The sequence below is a fragment of the Sciurus carolinensis genome, chromosome 2 (assembly GCF_902686445.1).
Source record: "Sciurus carolinensis chromosome 2, mSciCar1.2, whole genome shotgun sequence".
NCBI lineage: Eukaryota > Metazoa > Chordata > Mammalia > Rodentia > Sciuridae > Sciurus > Sciurus carolinensis.
In genome coordinates, this window is record NC_062214.1 from 89,790,203 (window position 1) to 89,801,789 (window position 11,587).

At 42.5% G+C, this 11,587-nt stretch overlaps 1 protein-coding gene across 1 annotated transcript; it reads left to right on the top strand.

The window, feature by feature from the left end:
• The first annotated feature begins 332 nt into the window (after window positions 1-332).
• On the top strand, window positions 333-11,556 carry Pdcd7 (programmed cell death 7). Its single transcript, XM_047539646.1, has 5 exons — window positions 333-1,255; window positions 3,107-3,245; window positions 8,144-8,380; window positions 8,636-8,723; window positions 10,377-11,556. The coding sequence occupies exons 1-5, from the start codon at window positions 389-391 to the stop codon at window positions 10,498-10,500; spliced, it is 1,455 nt and encodes a 484-aa protein (XP_047395602.1). The 5' UTR covers window positions 333-388; the 3' UTR covers window positions 10,501-11,556.
• Window positions 11,557-11,587: the final 31 nt, after the last annotated feature.

Genomic DNA, 11,587 nt, shown 5'->3' on the forward strand with positions numbered 1-11,587 from the left:
TTCTCTTAACTCCTGTTTATCCTTCAGTTTGCAGCAGAAGCCTCAAATCCTTAGGATAGCCTTTAATCTCTGACCAAGTCGAATATCATTTTTACACTCTACATCTGTTGGCAATAATTAATGGATTTTCATTAATAGCCAGTTCCACGTATAGACTGTGTCTCTTTGTCTCGCTGTGCACGGAGCTCACAGCTCCACACCAAGAATACTCAGAACAGTATTTCTTAATTGAAGGGATTAGAGTGGAATCAACGCCCATTGTAACACTGCGTTTCTTGGAGGGGTGTGTCGTAAAGAGTCGCGCATCGTAATACGTCACTTCCGCCCGGAAGACTATCACGGATAACCACTGGAATTCCTGTCACTTCTGTGTATCTCCATCGTGAACATGGCTTTGCCGCCCTTCTTCAACCCGGGTCGCCCGGGCCCGCCACCCCCGCAGCCACCGCCTCCTACTCCTTTCGGCTGCCCGCCACCGCCGCTGCCCTCCCCGGCTTTTCCGCCGCCTCTTCCCCAGCGGCCCGGCCCTTTTCCGGGGGCCTCTGTCCCCTTCCTCCAGCCTCCGCTGGCTCTGCAGCCTCGGGCCCCCGCGGAAGCCTCCCGTGGCGGCGGCGGCGGCAGCGCTTTCTACTCGGTGCCGCCACCGCCGCTGCCTCCGCCGCCGCCCCAGTGCCGGCCCTTCCCGGGGACCGACGCCGGCGAGCGCCCGAGGCCACCGCCTCCAGGCCCAGGGCCGCCCTGGAGCCCACGCTGGGCTGAGGCGCCGCCGCCGCCTGACGTGCTTGGGGACGCGGCACTGCAGCGCCTGCGCGACCGGCAGTGGCTGGAGGCGGTGTTCGGGACCCCCCGGCGGGCGGCCTGCCCGGTGCCCCAGCGCACGCCTGCTGCTCCCAACCTAGGCGAGGTGCGCGCGCGGTTGCGTGGTGCTCTGCGCCTGGTGCGGCGGCTGCGTGGCCTGGGCCAGGCCCTGCGCGAGGCGGAGGCCGACGGCGAGGCCTGGTCCCTATTGCATGCCAAGGCCGCGCCGCTGCGCGCCGAACTGGCTGAGAGGTTACAGCCACTGTCCCAGGCTGCCTATATGGGCGAGGCGCGGCGGAGGCTAGAGAGGGTCCGGCGCCGCCGGCTGCGGCTTCGCGAAAGGGCCCGGGAACGCGAGGTCGAGCGGGAGGCGGAGGCCGCGCGGGCAGCGGAACGGGAGCAGGAGATTGACCGCTGGCGGGTCAAGTGCGTACAGGAGGTGGAGGAGAAGAAGCGGGTGAGAGCAGCGGAGTACTCGGCGGTAGGGGTAGTGGTAGTGGTTGTAATCTGAGCAACTTGAGACTTTAAGTTGCCATGTCTCAGGGCTTAGCCTGTTTCCTTATTTGTAAAATAAGTTAACCAGACTTTCCACTTCGTACCCCTATACTAATTGCGTGTTAGTGATGTATGGCACATAAACAAAAGCTCGTTGCACTGTAAAGGCCTGTAAACCCAAATGTTAGGGTTGTACAGTTGCATTCCTGGGAGGACAAGTCTTATGTATCCAGCCCCAAAGTTGTATTCACTCGTTAATAGTTAAGACTAAAAAAGGTATCCGTGCTTGTGTCTGGTGCTGCCCCGAGTGATTTTAAGAATGCAAAATATAGAGAACTTGGGACCTTGCCTCAAGGAACATTCCCTAGCTGGTGGGGCAATAGTGTTTTTCCCAGGATTCATTTGTTTGCTTGTTTTAAAACATCTGTCAGCCAGATGCAATGGCTGTACTACCCGCGACTAGGGGCCTGAGGTAAGGTGATCGCAAGTTTGAGGCCAGCCTCAGCAATTTGTTGAGACCTGGTCTCAAAAAGTAAAGAGGGTTGGGGATGTAGCTCAGTGGTAAAGCAGCCCTGGGTTCAGTCCCCAGTATCAATAAATAAAACATATGTCCCTAGTTTTTAACAGTCTGTTTTGAGTACTTAACTATACATGTGCTAGGTGCTCCTCTAAGGTATTATATAAACTAGATCATGAGGCTTTATAACAACCATGAGACATAGAAGGAATTATCCCAGTTTTACAGATTAGAAAGTGACAAGTAAAGGTTAACTTGCCAACAATCACATAACCAGTTTGTGGCAGTTTTACTTCAGATTTATACCCAGATTGTCTGATTCCAAAACCTATGCATCTCAAGCTCTTAATTAGGGTCAGGGTGAAACTGTAAATTGGTCAGATACTCTTTTAAGGCCTTCTCATTACCTTTGAGTGCTGTTGGGGTTCCCTTCCCCACTCCCTTCGCTCACCCCAGTCAACTCCTCTTTATGTCTGTTGCTGCTTTGAAGTGTGATATGACTTTGCTGTGAAGTATATTAATGTTAAGCTATATCACTGCACCTCAGAAATAATCATTGCTTTAAAGGAGAATGTCTGGACAGGCAGCACTTTAACCTGAAGGAATTTGAGTCAGGTATTTAATGAGGGCCCATTAGGTGCCAGAACCAGTGCACAATACCAAGGATAGAGATCAGTAGTCCATAGCCCTTGTGCTTGAGAATCTTAGAGCTTCATAGGGAGCATGTCCGTATAGCATGATGGGTGTTAGGATTTCATCTGAACATAGTCTAAGGAGTCAAGGGAAGGAACACCTAGTTCAGATGATATAATGATGTCTAAGCTGAGCCTTGAAAGAAATGTCCAAAGTCAAGTGAAGACAATGTACAGTTCCAGACAGAGGGAACAATCCAAGCAGAGAGTGAAACAGCATTATCTTCCCTGGGAATCTAAATCTTTAGACCTATAGAGTCTGCATTTTTAACAAGAGAGATCCACACTTAATAACATAAGTTGAGAGCAGATGCTCCCTGGACCATGCTTTGAGAAACAAAAAGAAACAAGGACCCAGTGCCCATGTAGAAGATGCAGAGAAGAGAGGTTCTCCTTTAAAAAGGTGATACAGTCAATGGAGGAGGATAAGACCTTGGCTGGGCCATTGTAGAGGGTAGTTGTGCCAGGCCTACAATATTGGGTATAGATTCAGTAGAGTCTTTCTTAACCTTGCAACTGTCTGATCCTTTGAAATCAGCAGCTGTAAGCCCTGCTGTAAAGTTGTTTCTAATACCTGGTCTTATGGTCTCTGTTTCTCCATCAGGAGCAGGAACTCAAGGCTGCTGCTGATGGTGTTTTATCTGAAGTGAGGAAAAAGCAAGCAGACACCAAAAGAATGGTGGACATTCTTCGAGCTTTGGAGAAATTGAGGAAACTGAGAAAAGAGGCTGCAGCAAGGAAAGGTAACTATGGCTTTGTGTTTCTACTTTCATTTTTTCCCCCTCTTTCTTCTTTACCTAGTACCTCTCCACCCCAAATGTTTTTAATGAAAAATATTTGATATTTCACTATTTTCACACTATTGGGTAACTGAACTTGTCAGCAGTAGGTTAGAACTTTTGAAGCAAAAAGCCTCAGAAGATGTTTAGCCCCTTGGAAGACAAAGTTGAAAAGAAAGACAGGTGTGGGAATCCAGTGTACTCTCTTGCCTTCCACTCATCATTCCTGCCCCAGGCATTCAAAGCCAGTTTTCTGAGTGGGTTCATTACAGCTGGTCACCTTTGCCATGTGCCAAGGTTAAAGTTTTCCTCCCCTGATTTGCTGCTCCAGAAAGTGTTGAAAACTTGTCATGCTTCTTCTGATGTGTTTCAAACCAGAATATTGTTAGTTGAAGAGATCTGAGTAGTTGAACAGGGCAGGGAGTGCCTTATAGACCGGATATCCCCACTTTACCTATACGTTCCTTTTGAACTCAGAAGATGTCACTGGTCTTGACCCTGAAAGGAGTATCAGACTCCATAGGCAGACCTCCAAACCTTTCTAGCCACATTGGTTTTCTGGAAATTAACCAGTCATGCTTTCCATTTGCCTGTCTCAATCTTTGCTCTTGCCATTCAGTTCTTTTGTAGGGTTCTCAGTCTCATCTTTGCCATTTTAAGATTTCATTATCCTTCAGAATTCATTACACATGCAGCATCCTCCATCCTTCACTGATTGGGCTGATGTAACCTGCTCCCTCTCACTTGCACCTGGTTTGGACCATATACTGCCTTATTTAGTAGATAACAGGCCTTTGACATTCATTGGGGATATTTGAGAGTACACAAATTAGCAAGTGCCACTGTACTATATGATTTCCCCTGTGTGATTTAAAATATAAATGAAAACTGTGTTTTGTTGGGATGTGACTGTTGTGCATTCAGCTAGGCTCATTCACTAGTTAAGTGATTGGCTTTAGCATGCCAGCCTTCAGAGTAACTAATTTCCACTCAGATCTCAGAATCAAATGACCCCATGCGGGGGAGGGTGTTCAGGATTGAACCCAGGAACACTTTACCCCTGAGTAACAGCCCCAGTCCTTTTTACTTCCTTTAAATTTTCAGACAGTCTCCCTAAGTTGCTGATGCTGTCCTCCAACTTGCAGTCCTCCTGTCTCAGCTCCTGAGTCGCTGGGATTATAGGTATACACAACTCTGCCCAGTTAATGTCATTCTAATTGAAAAGGAATATAGAGGAGGAAGAATTGGATGGGGTGAATCCGTTTAGTTTGGGACCATTTGAGTTTGAGGAACTTGCGATACATCCTATATAAGAGTTCACCAGTAAGTAGCCATAAGTAAGAATGGCCTTTAGATGACTTGGGGCCCAAAAGATAGAAATCCTAGAGAATGTCAAAATCCACCTGGGTAAAGAGGAGAACACAAAACAGACCAGGGGAGGTCAGAGAAAGATGAGGAAAAGGAAGTCTCCTAGAGGAAGATATAAATCTTGTACCTCCTGGAAAGCAACAAGTGCTGAGAGTCATTGTATAATCATGGGTAACTTACTTAAATTTCTCTGTGCCTTGTTTTCCTCAACTGCAAAAGGGTAGTAACGATAGTACCTATCCATGAATGAATATTGTAAGGATTAAATTAATGTGTATAAATTACTTAAAGGCACATAGTAAATGCTATATAAGTGTTTCATATTATTGTTCTTGTTATTTCCAAAGTAATATTAAGGCTAGAAAACATCCATGGGAATTAGTGTGCAGTAAGTCATTATGACCTTTGCAGGGTCAGTTCATTGAAGTGGTTGGGAGAGAAACTGGACTAAAATAGGTTAGAGAGTAGGTAGGAGATAAGAGAAGCAAACAGTGACTTCAACTTATTTAAAGATTGCCTATGAAGAAAAGGAGAGAGAGCAATATCAGCATCTGGCATCATGTCTGGTGTTGATGGTGATGGGTGTTATGTGACTTAGGGTCATGGGAAAACTTGAGCATGTTTAAAAAACTGAGGGAAGGAGCCAGGAAGAAGGGTCAAAGAGAAGCAGGAGTCATAGTGATTCAGAATTTCCCAGAAGGTAGGGAGATTCGGATCCCAGGTGGATTAACCTAAGAAGAGAAGGACCCGTCTCCCTCAGGCATGAATATGAAGGATGAAAAGATGGGAAGTAAGGTAGATGAGTGCAGTTGGGGACAGAGAGTTGACAGATTTCCTGACTGCTGGTCTTCTCTTGGGAATAGGATAGCCGACTTGGTGAGAATCAGTAGAGAAGTAGGGCTTTAAGAAAGTCATGGAAATTTGAAATAATGCTGTGAGGTCAGCAAGAGAACCATGGAAGGTGGTTGCAGAGAGGTGCTGTGGGTCTGACTGATAAACCTTATATATTGAGGTCTCACAACTAATGACTTCTTCCAGGAGTACTCTGCAACTGACAGGGGAGCTCAAGACAGCTTGGGGCTGTTGTGGTTTTTTCTTCATAGAGTAACCACAAGTTTTGGTGAGGAGTGGAAGGAGGATGGAATTGATATATCAGGTCTGGAGGTTTTGATGAAACTAACGGTATCTGGGGAGAAGGAACTAAAAATCTTGAGAAGGTAGAAAGTTATAGACAGAGAAGAGAATAATCTACGTAGATTTCAGAAATGCACAGTTTTTTCTGATGTTGCCAAGGTCCAAAAAGTGGATGAGGCCCCAGAGTGTGTGACTGAAGGGGAATAGGGGTGAATACATCTGCTAAGGGAGTGTGTGGTAGAAGAGGAGGAAACCTACATGATGCCAGTACATGGGGTTGAGAGGAAGACTGGGTGAGGAGCGCCCTTTCCAAAGGAGTGTATCAAGTGAACCAGGAGTGGTCAGTGAGGTGTTAAGAAAGCTGTGTGGGTGACCCAGACCCAGCAGCCTGTGGGAGCAGACCACAACTCCTTGTGGAGTCTGGGCTCACTATGGCTGATGGAGTGTCTGTGTGATTTTTGCCATACCAGAAAATTTAGTATTTGAAACCAAGATGGTATGACTTGTACAACCTAAAATATTTACCACTTAGCTCTTTACAGAAAAAGGTAAAGTGATAGAAATGAAATAAAACCATGAAATTAATACAAAGCAACAAAGTGACAGTTTACATTTGTCAGTGTGTAAAGAAATTTGAACTGAAAACTTGGTAATTTAGAAGAAGATGAATTTGAGTTGTAGAGTTTTCATAGTTGGAAATCAGGGAACAGAAATATGTTCAAGCAGAGAGGTATAAAAAAATGATTAAGAAAAATGTGGGCCTAAAAGGTAAAGGCAGGAGGTTATGAGCTACATAACCATTAAGTAGAGCGATTGAGGGAGAATAATTATACATCCAATTAAAACTTTACAAAAGATAGAACTACTAAACTTGAGGAAATTTTAGTGTTCAAAGCCGGCAGTATTGTGTTTCACAGGTGGCAGTGTAAATTGTTAAATACTGTTAAATTATTAATTCATCAAGTAAACATTTGTTACCTTCTCACTATAAGTAAATGTATAGCTCTTTTAGGAAACTGTTTAGTACATTTTGGTAGTTTTGAAAGTTTATACATAAATATTTCCACTCTTGAGAATTTTTTTAGAAATAATGTATAGGAATAAAAAAAGTAACATGCCCTAGAGTGTTTGCGGTAGAATTATATAGTGATAGGGTATTGAGAACAGCTGAAGGTTCAGGAGTAGAGCACTTGTTAAGTGTATTATGATAACATTTGTTGAAATTGGATAGACATTAAATAACTCTTAAAGACTGGGGAAAAAATGTGGAGAATCAATATGGAGATGTGGAAATTATATACATGTGATGTTGAACTATATGAACTTGATAATATATGGATAGAACAGTATTGTGAAACACAATACTGCCGGCTTTGAACACTAAAATTCCCTTTCCAAAATTGGAAGGGAATATAGGGAAATAAAAATGGTTGAGTAAGGTAGTGGGATTGGAATTTTTTTCTTCCTTGATTCTGGTTGTTAAAATGCTAGGATAATAAATACATTTTCATTTAAAATATTCAAGGATTGACAGAATGAACTATAACCACAGAAGTCTACATGGAATCACCTAGCAGCCTCAACAACTTTTATACTGAAGGACCAATACAGTAGTGAATGCACAATTGTAATCTGTTCAAGTATTCATTAAAATTTTTAAATTTTCATACGAAACTTGAAAAATTTCACACATGCACAAAAATAGAATACATAAGTATCCATCATCTACTATGATATCATTATTACACCAAAAAAATAAAAACGAGCAATAATTCTTTGATATTGCCTAAGTAGTCTGTAAGCAGTTTCCCAATTGTGGCTTTAGTTACATTAGCTGATCTCAAAGATAAATCAGAGTTAACAAATACCCTGGTTTTCCTGGGACACCAGAAGGAAAACAGTTGGTCACCTTATTGTCGTCAGCTATAGGCTGTGAGGTCAGTCAGTGTGGTTGGTTATGTATATCTTCTGCCTCAGGAGTGTGCTTTTCCAGAATTCAGACTGGCAGAGGGAGAATTGTTTATGAGGTCTGGGAGCTGATACTGAGGGAATTTCACAAGTTAAGACAGATGCCTCCCTTAAGAGAGCTTGCCGTCCAACTGGAGGATCAAAACCATTAGAAGGGGACAAAACCAAAGATGAAGTGTGATCCAGAGGGAGAAGATAGAGGAGGTTCTCTGAGTAAGGTCAGCCTAACAGGAGATTCAGAAAAATTAAATTGAGCCTTGAAGACTGGGTAGAATTTCCAAATTCTAAGCAAATTCATAGTAAAAATAGGACATTGAATCTGCTCATTTGAACATGGATTCTGGGATACAAAAAATTGTTATCTCAAATACCATATGGTTCTTTTTGCTCAGGGGTCTGTCCTCCAGCCTCAGCAGATGAGACTTTTGAGCACCATCTGCAGCGACTGAGAAAACTCATTAAAAAGCGCTCTGAACTATATGAAGCTGAAGAGAGAGCCCTTAGAGTTATGTTGGAAGGAGAACAAGAGGAAGAGAGGAAAAGAGAATTGGAAAGGAAACAGAGAAAAGAAAAAGAGAAAATTTTACTTCAGAAACGTGAAATTGAGTCCAAGTTATTTGGGGATCCAGGTAAGTTCTCTTTACCCAGTAGGGAAAAGGAAAACACTAAATTGGCAACTCTTTATCATGTGTAATTTTTAACTTAAGCTAAGAGGTGGTAGGCAACAAATGACAATGATTTGAGACTCTAAACTTTATCATGCAAGTCATGGGTATAGTAAAATATATTTGATCATATTGACATAATCAGGCTCAGTCACCCTGCTTCTGAAGTTCCCTCAATATCAAGCATGATGACGTGGTATCCTGCCTTTTCTCTTTCAGACGAGTTCCCACTTGCTCACCTCCTGCAGCCTTTCCGACAGTATTACCTCCAAGCCGAGCACTCCCTGCCAGCACTCATCCAGATAAGGTCAGAGGGGCAGGCTCTTCCTCTTGCCTTTCCCTGGGTAGCAAGAAGCACTTCATGAAGTGCTTATGTTATTGAGGTCTGTTACTGTACTTTTTTAAAAAAGTTCCTTATAGGTTTATGATGTTGCCAAGTTTCAAGTAGGCCACATAGATCTTGTTTAGTTCTCAGTCCTTGAGAAGTAGATGACTCCATTTTAACAGGTGAAGAAACTGAAACTCAATTGTGAGACTTGTCCTTCTGCATAGCTCTTCTGTTGATTCAGAGCATTGACTTCATTTTTCCTGATTCTCTTCTGATGCTAAACAGATCCAGGAAGAGAAACCCTCCCCTGAGTACTTGACTGTGGAGACTGGCTAAGACCCATGCAGACTTCTGAGTTCCTACAGGTCAGAACTCAGATCTAGAAACAAGGGTCTCATCTGAATCCATGAAAACTTGGATTAAGTTTTCAGCTCTGTGGGTCTCATTCTCCTCACCTGTGAAATGGAGATTGTGGACTAGAATGTGGCCTTCAAACTGAAACAGCAGCATTCTTCCCAAATGCAGTTTTTTGAGAAATCAGTATGTAAAACAAATTGAATACATAAGTTTCCCAGGCAGTATAAACCTTGCTTTTCAAATATGGTTTGAAAATCACTAAAAGAAGTGATCTCTGAGGTCCCTTCCAAGACTCCAACAATTTATAATTTACTGGAAAGAATGCTCTTTAGCACACCAAGTTTATTTTCTGGGAAGAGTTTATTTTTGGCTGATATACAAGTTTCAGCTTTTAAACATAAGTACAGTCTATTTTAATTATTCTTAATAGCTGTGTTCCATCAGGTCACTGAATTACAGAATACTGAACCATTGCTCCTAAAGGAAACATAAGGTTAGATAGATTCCTGTGAGCCTCTGGTCACAACATTTGTATTTATCAACTGACCTGTACCCTGTTACATGTGTGCTTCTTTTTAAAGACACTTTGCTTAACACATTGTCAGTTCATTAACAAGGACCTCATGACTAACAGCACTATAACATGCACAAATGAACACACATTTTCTTCACAAGGTACATCAGTTCTCTGACACTTAGCAACAGTAGCCAACACTTCACCACTACACTTGGGGACCATTTTAAACAGAGAGACTATCAGTAAAAAGCACAAAAATTTGAAAAAAAAAACATGGCAGGAAGTAGGGCCCGAAAAGGACACTTATTTATTATGGTGGAAGAACTGAAAACAAGAAAGCAGAGTGAATGTTGCTTTGACCTTAACTCAGAACAAGTATTTTAGTGACTCAGATTTTTTTTTTTGCCACTCTGCGTCTATGAGTATCCATGAAAGCACCACAAGTGATGATTTAGGGGTTACAAATGAACTTTAGTGAGTAGGCAAATTTGTATATACAGAATCTGCTAATAATGAGGATCAGCTGTATGTTAATTATTTAGTTACCCATAAGGTTGTAAGTTCTTCAGAGTTTTTTCCCTAAATGTATACATTTAAGAAATGTAACCTTTTGCATATGTTCTAGAAATCGTGTTCTGCAGTGGATTAATACATGAGTCATTTGAAAGCTCAGTTCTAGAAATAGAATATTTAGTTATTGGACATCTTGCTTGAAAAAAAATAGAAATAAACAGTTGTTCTATAATGTTCTTATTAAGGCATGATTGGGATCAGTACCTGGTGCCATCCGATCATCCCAAAGGCAACTCCGTACCCCAAGGATGGGTGCTTCCCCCGCTCCCCAGCAACGACATCTGGGCAACCGCCATTAAGCTGCATTAGGAAAGATGCTCCAGGAGTGTGGTCCAGCCAGCGCTCTTTCCAGCTCTAAATATTAGTGGTGCTGCCATCTTGTGCTGTAGACTAAACCATAACTGCTGAACTCCCTGTGTCATTGCCCTAGCCTGAAGTTAAGCTTTCTTATACGCTCTGTCCTGGCCAGAGGTACCTCTTGAATCAGGAGATTAATATGGTTCTGCAGGAAAGGATCTAGGTGAACTGAGTTTATTACCATAGGCAGTGACCTTGGTTCACCAAATTTGCCTCTGTTTTGAGGGGCTTGGTCCAGAGTTGACTTATTGATTTAATCTAGCTTACTTGTATCTTGATGGGTAAGTATACTCAATACATTTAAATACTCAGAATGTGTGTGCTGCATGGATTTAGCAGCCCTTCACCAATAACGGAGTGTAAAGTCAAGCTTGATGCAAAAACCTTCTTATCTTGCTTCCCAGAGAACCCTAACTCCCTGGAGTAAAGGTCAAAAGTTTGACCTTCAGCTTTCTTAAGCCTAGTTGTGGTGTAGTTTGGTAGACTTCGAGTTAGGAAGGTGGCAGTGGCTACAGGTTGGGCTGCCAGAAAACATGATGGCCTAGTCTTAGTGGTCATGCAAACAATGTAGAAAATCTGAAAAGGACCCATACTCAAATTGGATCACATTTTGGTGGACAGTGGCTTTTTCTTCCTCATGTTCCCCATTCTAATTAAACCACCTGGTTTTTTAAGCCTAGGGGTCTAGTTATTGAGAATCTCCCAGGATAGAAATTTCTCTATAGGAGTGGGACCTTAATCTCAGTCAGTCACACTATAGGAGCTGGTTTAGCTGTGGAATTTTCTTAAGAACTCAAGCTTCTCAAAACATCCATGTAGTCATACTTGGGGGGAAAAGAAATAAGAATGACAAAATTTATTTTTTATATTTATTAATAAATACCGTGTGCTTAGAAATGATCTATCATAACATGTCAGTTTTTTGTTTTGGTTTGTTTTGATTTTTGCCAATTTTGTTATTTAATTTCTGAAAAACTAAATAAATATCATTTTTATTTTTTAGTTTGAGCCTTTGCCCCCAATTTGTTGCCTCTCAAAT

Bases quoted from the DNA above. Each gene is read 5' to 3' on its own strand.
- Pdcd7 (XM_047539646.1), top strand. From the start codon at position 389: ATGGCTTTGCCGCCCTTCTTCAACCCGGGTCGCCCGGGCCCGCCACCC. The intron at 1,256-3,106 runs GTGAGAGCAGCG...TTTCTCCATCAG, and splicing joins AGGTGGAGGAGAAGAAGCGG to GAGCAGGAACTCAAGGCTGC. The intron at 3,246-8,143 runs GTAACTATGGCT...CTTTTTGCTCAG, and splicing joins AGAGGCTGCAGCAAGGAAAG to GGGTCTGTCCTCCAGCCTCA.